Source organism: Hipposideros armiger, unplaced genomic scaffold (genome assembly GCF_001890085.2).
Source record: "Hipposideros armiger isolate ML-2016 unplaced genomic scaffold, ASM189008v1 scaffold_21, whole genome shotgun sequence".
Lineage (NCBI taxonomy): Eukaryota > Metazoa > Chordata > Mammalia > Chiroptera > Hipposideridae > Hipposideros > Hipposideros armiger.
In genome coordinates, this window is record NW_017731371.1 from 5,059,675 (window position 1) to 5,076,527 (window position 16,853).

Here is a 16,853-nt window from a genome sequence, read left to right on the forward strand (position 1 = left end):
TCTTCTTCTTCTTCTTCTTCTTCTTCTTCTTCTTCTCTTTTATAACTGAGATTTTATTGGTTGCTTTGAGGATAAGTACACAGGTTTTTCAATTTGTACACAATTCTTAACATATGTACCAAAAACCTAAAAAGTCATGTGGCTGTGATTATTTTCTAAAGTTATTCCAGTGACTTTTGGATCATGGTTTTTTTATCTATAAAATAAGGATAACAATACTTCAGAGGGTCACTGTGAGAGCTCATCTATTTTAAGTGCTTAGGACAGTGCCTATGGGCATGCTGTAAGTATTATTAATTAGTTAACTACTATGAATTGTCATTGTTGTTACACACATACATTTATTTATTTTGGAAAAATCCCCAAAGAGGAATTTATGAATAAACAGCTTTGGATATATTTTTCCAGACTGATCTCTAAAATGGCTGTGGTAATCTGCTCTCCCATAGTAGTGCCTCAGAGTGTTGGTTTTCATGAAAAGGGAGAGCTTATCATCACCCTCATCACTATTATTTTACTTCATGGCTCAGGCGGCACAGCTTTTCACAGTTTGATATCCCTGAAATCGGAATGCTTCTCACTGTCATTGTCAACCAGGTGACTGGTTTTATGGAACCTTCTGTTGACCACTGTTAAGATCAAGAAAGGGCGTCAGTGTGTCTTAACACCTATGACATTCAGTTTCATTCAAGCGATATGAGTGGGTATCATGGAATATACTGGGAGTACCAAAAAATGTACACATTTTAAGAGATGTTATCTATGTATTACTTTTCAAAGTTGAATTGAATTATAGTAGCAATGTGTAGTATGACGTTCGCTCAAAAGATGGCATTAATCAAATGAATGCTAGCGTCATTCATTGTATTACAATTTTAATACAGTTTTTTCCTGTCTTAAAATGTGTATACATTTTTGGGGTACCCTGTATACATAATGCCATTTTCAGAGACCATCTTAGATTGGGTCTGAGAAATTTACCCAAAGGACAGAGGTTTCTGGGCTGAGCTTAGAAGACGGGGGAGGAAGGATGGAGGGAGAGGACATGTCTAATAACTCTTCATCTCTCCTTATTTCTATACTTAATTCTTGTCATGTGGCTAAGGGGAATGATAATGGCCAAAATACAATAGGGTGGAAGCCCAAGCAGGCATTCATGAACATTTGCTGTTTAAAAGACTTTTGGCGATTGCATGTATCATTCTTTCTGAATGTAATACCTCTTGAAACCTCCCTGCTCTTCCAGTCCCTCCTCTTTGTATGTATAAATCCTCTATCTTTTATGTAAATATGGCCTTTAAGTCTCAGCTTAGATGTCATTTTAGCTGGGAAGCCTTTCCTGACTCACCAACACTGATTAAGTGTCATTTCTGCATTTTCCATTGTACCTAGTCCATATCCTTACCTTACTGCTTATCAGAGGTGTTTTATTGCCTAGTCACTTGATGTCTCTGCCACTAAACTGTAAACTTCTAGAAGCATGAACTCTTGTGTTCTCCTTTGAATTCTAGGCCCAGTATATAGCAGGTAGTTAGGAGTTATCAATGGAGTGAATTTCAGTACTCAGCCCATGAATGTAACCTGGGGTTATTAGCATCACTGAAAGTGATAGCTATGAGAGCTCCATGGTGAATCCGTAATCTTGAGAGGGTCCAGTGCTCTGCCAGTTGTCACTCATGGTTGTAACATGGACTATATACCTCTAATATTACTCAGTAGAATAAAATTCCTTTTATTTCAAACTTATCAGAGCTTAATAGAGCAATCTGTCCGTGCTGCCTGAGCCCCTCATTCCACTGTCTCCTGACATATCTGCAGGGATCTGGGCACATTGCATCTGATAGCCTATTTCTAGCTGTGAGCACTGTAAGCGCTGAAGCCAGAAGCTGAAAGTGAGTCATCACTCCGTTATTCACATTTGGATTTTTTTACAGTTTAATCTGAAACAAAATTGTGTTCATTTGACTTTCCCCATTAGGATATTCAAGCTATTTCTATGTTAACAACATTTTTTTTAAGTGGTTAGTGGGAGTAACCAACCCAGTCACTTTTTCTTGAGGACTGAAACACTTGCATTTTGAGATGAGAGTGAGGTGTTAAATAAAAGAAGTCAGATGATTTGAGGTCAGACTCTCTCCAAACTGTCTTTGCAAACACAGTACTTGAATTCAGGGTAATTGGTTAAGCCTGGCACTAAACATGAGGAACAAATTCTGCCTCTTGTTTAGACAGTCACCTTACCCTTGTATTTGCAGTAACCAGGGAAGAAAGCTGGCTTTTGTGCAAAAAACTGTGTAACTCACGGGCATACATTTAAAAATGGATGTGTTAAAGTGGTTAAATATGACAAATGGAAACAGGAAAGGAAGTCACAGTGATGTCTACATTCAAGCCAGACTTCTGTGTCCTACTCATTCTACTTCTTTCCTATTTGTCTGTAAATTTCTATATGTAGATCCCCGCGCCCCCCCCCCCCAGCATAGCCTGTGTTGGTGCTTAGTGCATTTGTGAGGCCCATGTATCACTGGCCTTTTAGGAAAATAAAGACCCAAGGGGACTAGCTGTCACTTCAAAGCATACCACAGTGCTTAGATATAGTCAGGAAATTAACCATGTCGGCATGATAATATTTCTTTAAAAGCCTGAAACCCTTTCTTTGATGCTGATAGTTATTAATTTCTGCTGTTAGCTTGCGTCTATCATGAGATATATGAAGGATTTTCATTTTTGTTTTTTAATCGAATCCCAAGAAAATAGAGCTGGCCTCTGCCTGACTACTCTGCTGGGAGAGAAGTTGTTGAATGGGATGTGGAAATGCGTCATGGAGGACAGGAGAAACCAGCTCTGTCCCCTCAGTGCCTCTTCCTACCACTATTCTGTTGTCAGACATATTCTGTAAAATGTATGTGTTCTAGTCCACGTGTATTACAGTGTCACCGTGGGGAAAAAATAACTCATCATGGTTTTTAAAAATCCTTTTGATATCCATGATCTTGATATCCTTATGAAGGTAATCTTATTAGCTAAATTTGTTTTTTGTGTCAATCAATCACCCATTCTACATAAGGAAAAACTGGATATTTAATTTACTATCTAAGGCTCCCGGACGTTGCGAGGGATATGGAAACTTTGGAGAGGGGTTAGCAAAGAAATTGAATAACTTTTTAAAGGGGCTCTAGTATTTAGTCTTGCAGAGAGCATGGTCAAGGATGTATTCGCATTTCAGGACTAAGATCATTTATAATATAGAGAACAGGGATGAACTGGGTTGACTATACTGTGAAGAGAACAGGAGAAAAAAAGGATCAAATTATAAGATAATGGATTTGACTTATGTGGAATGAAGATTTTTCCTTACTCTTAGGATTGATGAACTAGGGAATAAGTTACAAAGGACTATGTCATTTACTTTGATGGACCTTAAAAACAGAATAGATCCTTCTCTAACTGGGATAGCTGAGAGGATGTCAAGGAACAGACTAGGTAATTCTTTTTTTTTTTAAAGAATATATCCCAGATTGAAAGAGTCACAATTGAAAATTTTTTTTATCCATATCCATAAGCAATAAAGAAACAACTCATCTGACTAACAATTAGACCTAAATCTCATCTTGGAACTACCACCTAATCTGATTTTGTGCAAGAAAATTCTGAGTTCTTAGTTAATTGCTTTCTTGATCTGCTTTAGGTTCAATAATTCTCTCTCATTGTTTTTAATTGTGTTAAAATGTGTTTATTAAAGTACTAATGAGACCAAAGCCATACTGATTAAAAACAGAATTATTCATTTAAACCTTTGCTATTATGAAATGAGAGGTACATTCTCATATTGGAAGGTGAATCCTGCACGTGTAATGTGTTATTTGCTGAATGCCTAGTTTTTCTTTTTTCTTTTTCTTTCAGTAATTTATTCCAGATCTATTGAAGTTACAAAATTTTTATGAAATGGCACTTTTTTTTATCATAAAAGCAATTTATCCTTAGAACTCTAGGCAGGGTGCATTTTCCCTAGTGATTTTATAGCATCTAATTAATAAATAAATGCACGGCTGGCGAGGCAATACATATTAAGAGTAGGTTTTGCTTATCGTCACTCTGTATAATCTTTAGAATGTTTGAAACTGAGGTTTTTTTCCCTTCCCTGCTACACTTTCCCTACTCATTGACTAATATTGCCACTCTCTCTTTTCTTGGGCATAGCATTTTTAAACCTATCTTTCAGATGCTGTTTTCTGCCTTTATCTTACCTGGTTTCATGGGTCTATTATTTCTTTATTTGCTATCCATTTTTGGTTTCAGGTTTGTCTTATTTTAAAAATAAGTCAGCGAATTTAAACATTTTTGTCAATGTTCTTTTCTGCTTTTTCTGGTTATCTCCCAGTCACACATATTTTGATTGAAACCTTGAAAGCAGGTCAGCTGTTTCCTTTGAGAGAGCTGGGAGCAGACCTGTAGCAGGGTCAGGCCACTCCTCAGCAGCTCTGCCTGTGAGTCCCATCTTGGTTTTCATGATCATTGCCTGAGGTCAGGGACCCTCACTCATCTCCTCACCTCCTGCCTTTCTTCTTTCCTGGTGTTCCTGCCTCTCCTTCTGCCCTTTCCTCACCCTGTAGCCAGCTGACCTTCTGAGAAGGCAAATCTGCATTGTTGCTTGTTGCTAAAAATTTTTTTTACTACCAATCCCTGGTCTACAAGATGCAATCTGAACTCCTTAGCGTACGTAAAAGCCCCTGCATGAGCTGACCATGTCCATCTGCCTCGCCTGTCTCCCCTCCCCCCACAACCACTCATACCCTCCCCTAGCCAATTACCCTAGCCACATCAAGCTCAACACTCCAGGAGCAGGGTACAGGCTGGGCAAAGGCATGGGGTTGGAGAATGTAGCTATGCTTAAGCAGTGGAGTGATAGGAAGCGGCCCACTTAGTGTGAGCACCAGTGTGTGAAACATTGCCCTGGGTTGGTGCTGGAGCCCTGGTGTCCAGCTAAGGGATGGCGACAAAGGGGTCATCAAGCCATCCTCTCTGAGGGAGAGGAAAACTGGTCCTGAAGAGCTTGTCGTTACCCACACCTGTACTCTGATGCCTTCCACTGTTTTCTTTCCCCAATATCAGCCTGCGATGGGGATCACTGGGGACCTCACTGCAGCAGCCGGTGCCAGTGCAAAAACAGGGCTCTCTGCAACCCCATCACGGGGGCTTGCCACTGCGCTGCAGGCTTCCGGGGCTGGCGCTGCGAGGACCGCTGTGAGCAGGGCACCTACGGTAATGACTGCCACCAGAGATGCCAGTGCCAGAACGGTGCCACCTGCGATCACGTCACAGGGGAATGCCGCTGCCCACCAGGATACACTGGAGCCTTGTAAGTGACATCCTGCTTAGCAGTATGTTAGAGCTCACTCACCCTCTGTAGCCATGCTGCTGCCACCATCATACTCCTATGCTTCTGTGTTTATTGCTGCTTGGAGTTACTGAGAGGGCGGGAGTCTAGGCACCGATGCAGAGATCAGCAGGGATGGCCACTGGGTGCTCCTGTGGTTTGACCCTTGAACATCTGAGCCCAGCCAGAGTCGAAGGGCCAGCTTCTGGCAGGGCAAAGATAGAGAGGGCCAGGATGTTCTACTGAATGTCAATATTTTGGGGTTTTGGGGGCAGGCTTGACGTTCTGCTTTAATTCTCCCACAATCGCATTCATTTTACTCTAACTGGCAGTTAATGGTCCATTTTGTTTTGCATTGTGTGGCACATTAATTAGCTGGATGAAACGGTGTGGCTTCAGTGCGTTTGCAAAGAGGAAGGGGGGAAGATGTTGGAAATAGTCCGTGATAAAAGGTTAACGGAGTTATTTAGTGTATCGAAGCAACTACTTCACCTCCACTACTTTATTTTATGGGAAGGGCATTCTTCAGTTTTTGTCTACAGATGGTTCAACTCACTATTTTTCAGCTTTACAAAGGCATGAAAGTGATACACTTTCAGTAGAAACCATACTTCAAATTTTGAGTTTTGATCTAAGCCAGACTAGCGATATGCGGTATGGTATTCATGATTCTGGGCTGTGGCGATAAGTCACAGCTTGCAGTCAGCCATGTGATCATGAGCGTAAACATTTGATAATGCTCTACAGGGTAGTCAGTGTGTTAGATGATTTTGCCCAACTGTAAACTAATGGAAGTATTCTGAGCATGTTTAAGGTGGGCTAGGCTAAGCTATGATCTTCGGTAGGCTAGGTATATTAAATACATTTTGAACTTAAGATGTTTTCAATTTATGATGGGTTTATCAGGATGTAACCCCATTATTAAGTCCAGGAGTGCCTGCGTTAGCAAACAGAATGAGAGGCATCGTTTGCCAAAAAAAGTAGGAGGTAGAAAAATCTTATTTCCTTACTGAGAAAATTACACTTGTAAATCACACAACTAAAACTTGGGGGGAAAAATGTGGCTGATTAGGTAAATACTTCCTGCTGGCAGTGGCAGGGCTATAAAGTAGAGCTCAGGGAAAAAAATTGCATTAGCCTAGAAAGCCCTGATTTTCAGAAGAATGGATGATCATCTCAAGCTATTTAATTGCTAATATTACTTTTATGGGTTTTTGTCAAAGCCACAATTGAATAGGGTTTTGGGAAACTTGGAGCGATTTCACAGGAGAGCTAAAAATGACAATTAAAGGCTTAGAGAAGAAGGTTCCTTTGCACAATATGGGAAGAGCAGGGGGTAGAAGGAATGGAGACTGGTCAGTCTGAAGAAGAGAATGCTGAAAATTGATTATGAAAAATACATGCACAAAGCCAGTGGTGATATACAAACGTTTCAGTCTCCTTTGACATTAAAACAAAGGCACAAATAACAGTAGATTTCTAGTGTAACACATGGGCTTTATAAAAATTACATGGAAAGCTCCTGTCACCAAGGAGTGTTTGTCCATCTAGAGTCGTCCTTGGTGCTCTTGGATAGGACAGATGCTCCTCCAATTGAAATGATTCCATTAGAAAATACCCTCAAAGGGAAGAACTAGGTGACCCCTTAAAGACCCTTTCAGCTAATATGACTAATGTCTTGATGTTAATGTAATGAAATGAACACTATTGAAAAGAGAAAGCTTGTCTATTTTGGGGTCCTGGGTGTTGTTGTGTCTGTGAACCTAAGGGTTGTGTGGTTGGATAAATAATAGTGTCCTTTGTCACACGTTAATCCCTCAGCTGTGAGGATCTTTGTCCCCCTGGCAAGCATGGCCCACAGTGTGAGCAGAGATGCCCCTGCCAAAATGGAGGAGTGTGTCATCACGTTACCGGGGAATGCTCTTGCCCTCCTGGCTGGCTGGTAAGCTCCACTACTCCCTCCCAAAATCACCTGTTTTAGAGCTCTCAAGTGAAAACGCATGTGGAGGACTTAGCACAAAAGAAAGTTACACTGATGGTTAAAGCTGCCGAAGTTGGGAATATCCAACCACTTCCCAGCTGGAATCCTTCAGGCCAGAGAAAGTAGAAAGAGATTCAGTCCTGAACTTGAAGTTCACTAAGGGTCCTTACTAAGGGAAAAGATAGTAGGCCGTCTGTCCTGCATTTGCCCTCAGGATATAAAAGGGAAATGCCTCGTCTTACGCGTGACAGCCAGAGCTATTAAACACTGGACATATTTAAACAATCGTTTTCATAGTTATGTTCTGTGGATCACTATTGTTCTTCGAGAACATTATTCTCAACAGAATCATTGTTATATGAACAAGTTATCAGGTCACATAAATCCAATCTGAAGACACTTTGAAGTAAACTAAGTTTCCCAAGTATTGCAGAACTTCTCAGAGCCTTTAGCATGATACTCCAAAAGGAAGCTATAACTCACCATACTCCCCAAACTTTGACCATGATGCTCTTTCTTTACGTAGCATCCCACAGGATTAGTGTGTCAAAGCTGGCTTACTAACTAGATTTCTCTGAAATCAGGAAATACTATTGGTCCTTCTTTCTCTGAGTTGGTTTGTACGTGTGTGCTGGGTAGCAGAAGAGTGAATGACCCATGTCTCTTTCCTTCATTAATAAACACAAAATAAAAGAGCAATTTATTTCATGATCACTGTCTATCTCCATGAGCTGTAAGGAAGCAGCTCTTGAAGGGTTACAGTGACTTCTTAACTGTCAAATCCATTCTCATTCCACTCTTTCGTTCTCATTGGCTTCACTCCTCCAAAGCTTTTGACACTGTTGCTCATCCACCTCCCTTTCTTAGTCTTTCTCCTTCACTTCTCTGCTAATCTTCTCCCTTCCCTCTCTTCCTAAAGATCTCTTTTCCTAATCCCCCTCCTTCTACATACCACTTTATTACAGTAGTCCCTATGTTTCAGTTTTGTCCTTCTCTTTTCTCACTACAAATCTTCTCTGTAAATCTCATCCAGACCCATAGCTTTAACCATCACCTGCTGAGTTTCCCACATCTTGACTTGACCTCCCCTGAGCCCAGGCATGTATCTGTCACTGTCCTTTTAGACCCCCCAGCCTAGATGACCTATAGACAGGAAGCCACCATCTGCCTGGGCCATTCCCAAGCTGGAGCCTTAGGAGCCGCTGGGATGCAGTTGGTTTGGTGTTGCCCTTGTTGTAGGCATGGAACAAAGGAGAGCTGGAGTCCATTTCCCAGTGAGAATCACGGGAAGTATGGGAGAGTTCACAGAGATGTTCAGAGCACTGGGACAAGTGGAAAACAAAGATCTGCGCCAAGGTGCGAGTTAGAAATGGTAAGCAGGCGAGACAAGGTCTGATTCTGGCGGCAGAGCCTGGAGAAACTCCATGAAGTAATAAAGTCAGAGCGAGGGGGCCTTTTATTGAGTGCCTGATGGTGAGATGAACAAGGGAGCTATTGAAGGAGTACTGAGCGGGTTTAAGCAGGCCCATCAAAGACAATGTTAATAAAGCCAAACGTTATACACGCAAGTCTGTCTTCAGGCTACTCCTCTTCTACCTTTTTTTTTTTTTTTTTAAATCTTAGTTAAAACTAACATTTTTCTTTTACTGGCCCAGCGTAGAAATGCTGAATTATCTTTGACTCTTTCTCTTCCTGCATTTCTTATATTCAGCCTTTTGGCAACACTAGTCATTGCTTGGTCATTGGTAAGGGAAGGATTTTGCTGGGGTAGCAGTGTCCAGAAAACTATGTGTTCTGTGAATGAGGAGCTGTGGACTTTCTACTCCTAGCAGCACTTTGGTGTAGACATTGAATGTAGAGTTGCCTCATCTCCTCATCTCGAGATTAAAGCTTTCTTCGTCTTGGTTGGGGTCATGATGTGAGACAGTGGTAACCATAGGCTTGGAATGTGAGTCCCAGGAGGGGGTGCAGATGGCCCGCTCCACCTGCCTATAGAGCCTCTCATATACTCTGGGCCTGCTACCTTGATAGACGTTCCTTACTAAATGCTTCAGGCCCTTTTTCTCTGTGTGTAGCTGAGTTTCCAATTTATACTTCTCTTTACAACATTTATTTTTGTGCTATCATCCTAGGTGCTTTTCAAAGATGAATGTGGATTCTTATTACACATACACCCACATGTGTATTTCAACTAGTCGAAATAATGTTCTACTTAAAGCTGTTTGCTCACATTAATCCTTATTTATTCATAAACATTTCAACAGCACTTCTGAAGTTTATGTGGGACCATTATAAAATGTGAGTAGTCAGAGTAAGTCCCTGAGAGAGTAGAATTTTCGCCCGGACCCCTGCTTACCACTGATTAATCCCTAGCGCATTATTCCTTTAGTCATGTTAATATGTGGTGCTCCAATGGAGGGATTAGAGTTATTTTTACATCTGACCCCTCACCACCTTGTCAGCTAATTAAGGGTTGTGACCTTATCTGATTCTCAGAGTTTAAGCACTATGCCTGAAGCATTAATGATTCAGTTAAGCATTGATTTGAATCATCTTTCAAAGGCCTTTGGTTCCAAGAGCCTGTGGAAGAACTTTGCCTGTTTGTAGCTAGATAGAAACCAACAGAGGAGACTTAATTAGTACACCAACTGCCTTTGTGGGTAGCCAGGAGTTAGAGAAAATGTATTTTCTTATGCTATCCAGAATAAACATTTACAAAACCATCTGGTGTCTGCTAGCCTCCAATTTCAGAGTGCCCACAGTCTGCCTTTTTTTAGAGAGAAGGAGAACAAAGTGACAGCTTCCAACAATTTTTAAAATCCCTGTTACTGGGGATATGTTGTTTACTCTGACAGTCACTCTAATAAATAGATGATAAGCTACAAGCCCAGGTCATGTAGCCAAGTGAAGTAGAAAATAGTAGAGTATTTCCTAGATTTGTTGGTACAGTATCTTATTCTTTTCCACATAGGATTGGAATAAATATGACAGTGCCTGACAAGATGGACAGCCTCTAGGGTCAGGAGACATGTGCAAGTTACTCTTGATTTTTCTCTGCAGGAAATAAGCTTTCCTATTGATCTTGGCCCAGCAATGTTTGTTGAAACTGCTGAACATAAAAGTGTTTTTCTTCTGAAATAAAATATCTAGGTTCATCCTGTATTTCCTAGGCAATGTTATTGTTCATTCAGGTACACAAAATTTCTATCTTATGTTATGCTACATTCTAAGAAATAAAGCCAATGATAATGTTTTCTCTAGAACATATGGTAAAGCATTCGGATATTCCATGTGTACCAGATGTTGTCATTTATATAATGGATGCTCAATAAGTATTGTTGACATATCGTACATGTAAGACACTTAGGAGGATTTATAAATTCCTTAGGTTACCATAATACTCCAGTGTAACTCTATCTTAAACTTTAGTTTTTTAATGTGAGTACTTCTATTTCTTATGATGACTATTCTGCCATCTTTTATTGTATCTTGAGATTTAGGCTTTATTGAGTAAACAAGTCTATTTAAAATTTCTAACATTTTTAAGATGATGAACAGAGTTTCTGTGTTCTAAAATCCCCTTCATCTAATTTTCTTACAGCCCATTTTCCATATTCCTCCTTCCCTTTCTGTTTCTTCTCTTTTCTCCCTCCTCCTTTGGCCCTTTCCCTGGCTGGAGGCCCATCTAATTTTCCAAGTCTCTTTGAATGCAGGGCACAGTGTGTGGTCAGCCTTGCCCTGAGGGTCGCTTTGGAAAGAACTGTTCACAAGAATGTCAGTGCCATAATGGAGGGACGTGTGATGCCGCCACAGGCCAATGTCATTGCAGTCCAGGATATACAGGGGAACGGTAAGGGACAGTCTTGCATCTCTCTGTTTGTAATGGCGTGAAAGGAAAGCTTGAAGGGTGGAGGGAACACCTCTGCTACCATATATCTGTTACTGTTCTATAATATTCCAGAAGCATCTATAACGTATCAATGTGTTTGACAGATTCTTTCCCAACTCAATGCATATAAACTGAATCACAGAAAGTGATGATGAATTGAAGTTACACAGAAAGCATTAAAATATAATAATAAAATATCAACTATTCAGAACCCACGAGGAATATGTCATTCTAAACAGCTGAGTGTTTAGGACAGCCTCAAGCACCAAACTTTTTTCCCTGTAAACATGTTTGGATAGATTTATTTTTAATTGGAATGTGTACTTAGGTATCTTTAAGACATAAGTTGGCATAATGTTACTTTTTTATGATTTAGTATTCTATTAAGCGTATTAGTCATTTTATTGTGCTGTAATGCTAGAGCAAGATCCAGTGGGGCTTGCAGGGCTCTCTGGTCCCACATGATGAAAGAGCAAATGACTGTGCTCATGTGGTTCTTATATTCACTGTGGGCCATTTTTTGTATTAGATGGTAAAGTGTTACCCCTGAGGGCTTTGCTAACCCTAAGTCTTCTAATTTGCTCTTTCATCTGTTATATCCTGGAAGACTAGATAATCAAGCTCATTGGATGTGTGTGTAAAGTTTGAGAAAAGAGACTTGAGAGGCAGAAGAGTATAATGGCTAAAAAAGATTTTTGGAACCTGTATCCTTAGAAACAGCCTCATCTATAATGTTCAAATAATAATTGTACTTCCTTTTAGGATTATTATAAAGATTAAATAATTACATTGAAGTATTTAGAACAGTGCTGAAAGTTACTAATATTAGCTATTATTATAATTGAGTGACTTCTATGAGCTGTATAAATACTAGTGATTATCAATTTGAGTAATGTGTTGGAACTGTATAAATATTAGTTATCATTATTTTTTGGTGATATCTGTGAACTAAGAATTCCTTCAACATTTTTATTAATTTTTTTGTTTGTTTCTAACATTCTGCTCTAAATTTTTTATTTTTAATAAGATACTGTAAGATGATTTTCCCTCCCCCTTCCTAATTAGACTCTGCACTTTCTTATTTCTAAACATTTTGTAATTTTTTAAAAATCCCATTTCAGTTTCTAATTGGGTATTTCTGGATAAAGGAAAACTTGCTTTTAAATAGTTACTTTTTTATTTAGTCACTCTACCAAACTTTTTAGTTAATTCTAATGTTATTTTAAGAAAACGCTAAAATTATTTTATCATCTGCAAATAAAGATAAGTTAGTCTCTTCTTCTCAATATTTATAATGATTATTTCATTTTCTTGAATTATTGCATTAACTAAAATCTTTAAATCAATGTTGACAAAAAGAGATAAAAGTAGGAATTCCTGTCTTGTTCCTAATTTTATTGGAAATGGCTTCAGTATAGTTTCATGTTTGTTATTGTTTCTTAGTAAACTGTCTTTTTTATGCTCAAGTGGTTTTTTGTTTTTTGGTTTTTTTTGAGCCCAACTTTTATTAGGAACTTTTTTTACTAGTGTCTAATTCATGAATGGCTATTTTATCATTTGTTAATATGATTATGTATTTTTCCTTTAATTTTTGATGTTATGAATGATTGACACCTTTAGTGCATGGTTTTCGTAACATGTAATTAGGCTACGCAGAAGGTTTCTGTGACCTACATCCTGGTTTGTGGCTGTATTTTGGATCGATGAGGGTGTCAGATGAGTTCTGGATCCATGTGGCATGCACGTCTTACTCTAGGAAGATGAGTCAGGAAAGGGGAGGCACAGGACCCAGCAGAAGCCTAAAGAATAGTTTTGAGTAATATTTTAGGGCACTACAAAATTGACATATAATTGTTTTTTTGCCCTCTAGAGATTTAAATCTCAAATTCAAGGGAACACAAAAACAACAAACATTTAAGGCAAGCTTACACTCCTCGTATTTGGAATCCAGGGAAAGGGAATAACAGCTCATTTTCAGGTACATTTTAGATTTGTAGTAAGAAAGGCAAAGAGCCAGAGAAAGAGAAGGAAAATGAAGACAGAGCTTGCTTCTTGAGTTGTTCTTGTAACTACTGTTTTCCCAATGAACGGACGGCATGTTCTCTGTTTCCAATTAGGGTATGCCCATCTGGTGTACTCACCTCTCTCTCTCTCTCTCTCTCTCTCTCTCTCTCTCTCAATGTCAACAAGCTCATTTGTTACAATGAAAGGGAAAAAATGCACTGCTGTGGGGCAATTTTGTGGCAGGAGGTATGGGGAAAGGGCCCGGGGCCCCACTTTGCCATTTCCCCTATTTGGAGAACTCAGCGTAACTTGATCACTGAGGTTAGTTAGGCCAGAGGGCTGCTGCCAGGAGGAGAAGGTACCACCACAGGCCTTGCCAGCAAAGCATTCCCAGGATGTGGGAACAGCTATCCCGGACAGAGAGCAAACAGGAAAAACAAAACAGGCACCTTTTAGGCAGGCGGAGCAGCTCATGGGCTACCCAAATAATAGGCTTTGGGGTTTATGGAAAGATTGCGAGGACATTGCGATAAGGGAAGTGGTACAGCCAAGCAGGAATAAAAAGAAGAGCATTTCCAAAGCCTCAAAAAATTCTTCTGGAAGGGTTAAAAGAGTGATTTGAATGCTAATGGGTTGCCATGGAATCGCTCAGGCCTTTGATTACCCTGCTGGGGTCCATGCACATCCTTGGTGCTCTGTAAATGTGAGCTGGGTGGAGACATCTGTGGAGCAATTGTGGGCTCTGTTAAGGTGAAGCCCAAGACTGTCCTGCCACACCTGTGTCCATTACTACCCTTAAAATGAAGAAGGATGTAGGTGAAAGTAGGTAAAGTCAGAAATAATAGACAGGAATGGGGGGGTGGGGAGGATGCGGCATTGGTCTTCAATGGAGGAACGCTTTCCTGTGTCTAGGATGGTGGAAAAGTTGGCTCTTTCCTAGCGTTTTTTATATTTTCTCCAGAGCGGCAGTTCCAGATGTTTGAAAAGCAGGGGTCTCGACCCATTGATCCCAGGTTTAATGAGGAATGCGATTCTTTTAAACTAAATCACTGTTGGGTTCAATTATTCCAGTCACTCTAGGGGGGGGACATGCTGAAACGGACAAGGGAGGGAGAGGAAGCCCGTATATGCTAACTAATTTTTTTTCTATAAATTCACAATGGGATGCAATATAATAATCAAAATGGTATTAAAACACACCTGTGACCCTCATTGATTTGGGAATTGGTGTCATGTTTTGTCAGTTTATCTTTATTTAATGCTCATCCATTTTTCCCAATTCCAGGGCATTATTCAAAATCTAAAAAAAAAGTATAGAAACTCCAAATTTCTTTATTTCTACTGTGGCCAATATTTATTGCTATATCTTTATCTGCCTCTCCAACATCTTCTAAGAAAATGTATTTCCTCTTTTACTGATTCCTAAGATAGCTTTTCTTGTTCCACTCGGGGCCACAAAAGCAACATTAAGGGTATAAAATTCACTGGAAAGTGATGCTTCTTTTCAATAAAGGGCCCAAATGGGGAGATAAGATTGCTTGACAAAGACTTTTCATTCAGCTAACCAGAAATATGGAAGCTACTTCCTGATTGCGTTTATTTTCAAGATGGAAAATGTCTACTTCTAGAAAGATTCCCCACCAGTCTGGTTTCACAGACAGAAAGAGACACATCTATTATTAACAGGAGTCTCTTATAAGTGCAACACTGACCAAAAAAAGCGGGAATAAGAACCAAGCTTTATGCCCTGGCTACTTTAGTGAGTCAAATTCAAAAATGGCTTTTTGACATTTATAACACAAACTAGTAGTATATTTAATTATAGGTTAGAAAGAAAATATGGGCCAGGACCAGCTATTGTGAATTTTGTTTTCCCAGAGGAAAGGAAGTCTCTGCCAAGACACGGTAAAATACACACACTGGTTCCCTATCATTTGGTAGCTGACACTTTTCCAGGCTTCCTATCTTTATACCCAGTTCACCCACTGTAAGAGCTGTGCTTTTGACTAAGTGAAAATCATACAGTCCAATGCTTAGCATTTGGGTTTCTTTTCAAATCCCTGTAAGAGAAAGAAAGTGATATTATTTTACCTTGTCTTTTTCTTCTTTGTACTGACTTGCAAGAAAGTTTGGACAGACAGGTTGCAGAGTTGTTAGCACTAAGGTGAGCTACAAAGAGGCCAAATTATTGTATCTCAGCATTTCTTTCTGTAAAGTTTACATCTTTAAGGAGTAAACTAAGCCTGTTAAAGCTTCTTACAAGTTAAAAAATAGAGTACCTGGCCTAAAAATGGGTAGATATGTGTAACTTTTTTTTAGTTTTTAAAAAATTTTTATTGGGGAACAGCCATGGTCATTGTTACACATTACTTTCACGCTACAATGGCATAGTTGACTCTTTTAGGGAGGGCTCAGCTCACAGTGACCCATGCGGGGATTGAACCAGCAACCTTGGTGTTATCAGCACGATGCTCTGACCAACTGAGTTAACCAGTCACCCCCGCAGACTTGTGTAGCTTTAAAACACACATCTGATTTTATGCTAAATATTAGTGCATTTACTTCCAAACTTATCTAATAGTTCGTTGAGCAGTTGATTTGAAGGCTTTGCCTAGTCACAAACATACCTAAAGATGTCTAGAGTCTGTGGAACCCAATTTGCAAGAGACCCTTTTTTTTGTCTCTATCACACTAAATATATGCTAGAGCCAGGGTTAACCAGAAAAGAAAGTATCAAAGGATCCTCAAAGTTTATCCTCTAATGTGCATAGAATTCCTGTCCAACCCTGGTATTGTTAGTAACCACCCTATCATTAAAAATATGGAAAGCCGTATGGAAAAAGTTGGCTTTTCAGACACTTTGCTGTAGCTTTTTAGCATGCTTGAATTTCTTTTTGCGCTTGTTGCTTGCTTTATATTGATCTGAAAAGTGCAATGTTGACCTACATTTTAGACTTTGGGTCTGGCATGACTTGCGAGCCACACAGGGAGTGGTTGCCGAGACTCACAAAGTGTTACCCTGCTTGTGGTGAGCGATCAGCTGAATGAGACCCCGTCTCCCTCTCCCTTGGCAGAAAGTGCCATCGAGTCACCTTGCCTAGTCAGAAAGAAACTGGGCTGGCCGAGACCTAGTCCTGCTTTCCACAGAGAGATGATAGTTTTTTCCTCTCTATTACTGTATCTTCTAACAACTCAGCTTCCCACCTGATCCAGCTTGCCCCGAGCATGTCCTTTCTCTGGGATTGAGCTCTAAAGTCATTTTTTAAAAAGACATTAGTGAATTCTTGAGGTCTGATAGTTTTTCCTTGCCATTTGGTAGCCCTTCTTCCCAACAGAGGACAATACCCCATTTAACAAAAATGTTGTGTCAGGGAACTCCAAGCCTTCCTACAACCTACCAGCTCCTGCTCACCATGCTGCAATCAAGGACACCTGATTTCAATAGCTCAGACGTCCCCTGATCTAAAGAGGACTTGGTCTATTAGTTACATAACTTTCTAAATGAGGGGGTGGGATTACCATTCAGTTTTTTGGTTTTCTTTGTGCTATTTTTTATCGAACCGGCGACCCTGTTGCTCAGAGTTCACACTCTTTTTTTTTTT

General features: G+C 39.9%; 1 protein-coding gene across 1 annotated transcript in view; it reads left to right on the plus strand.

The window, feature by feature from the left end:
* The window catches only part of MEGF10 (multiple EGF like domains 10), a 182,886-nt gene that overhangs the window by 117,586 nt on the left and 48,447 nt on the right, over window positions 1–16,853 (plus strand). Inside the window, exons 6-8 of the mRNA XM_019635311.1 lie at window positions 5,113–5,359; window positions 7,199–7,319; window positions 11,072–11,208. Coding sequence (XP_019490856.1) covers window positions 5,113–5,359; window positions 7,199–7,319; window positions 11,072–11,208 — 505 coding nt within the window. The remainder of the gene's footprint in view (window positions 1–5,112; window positions 5,360–7,198; window positions 7,320–11,071; window positions 11,209–16,853) is intronic.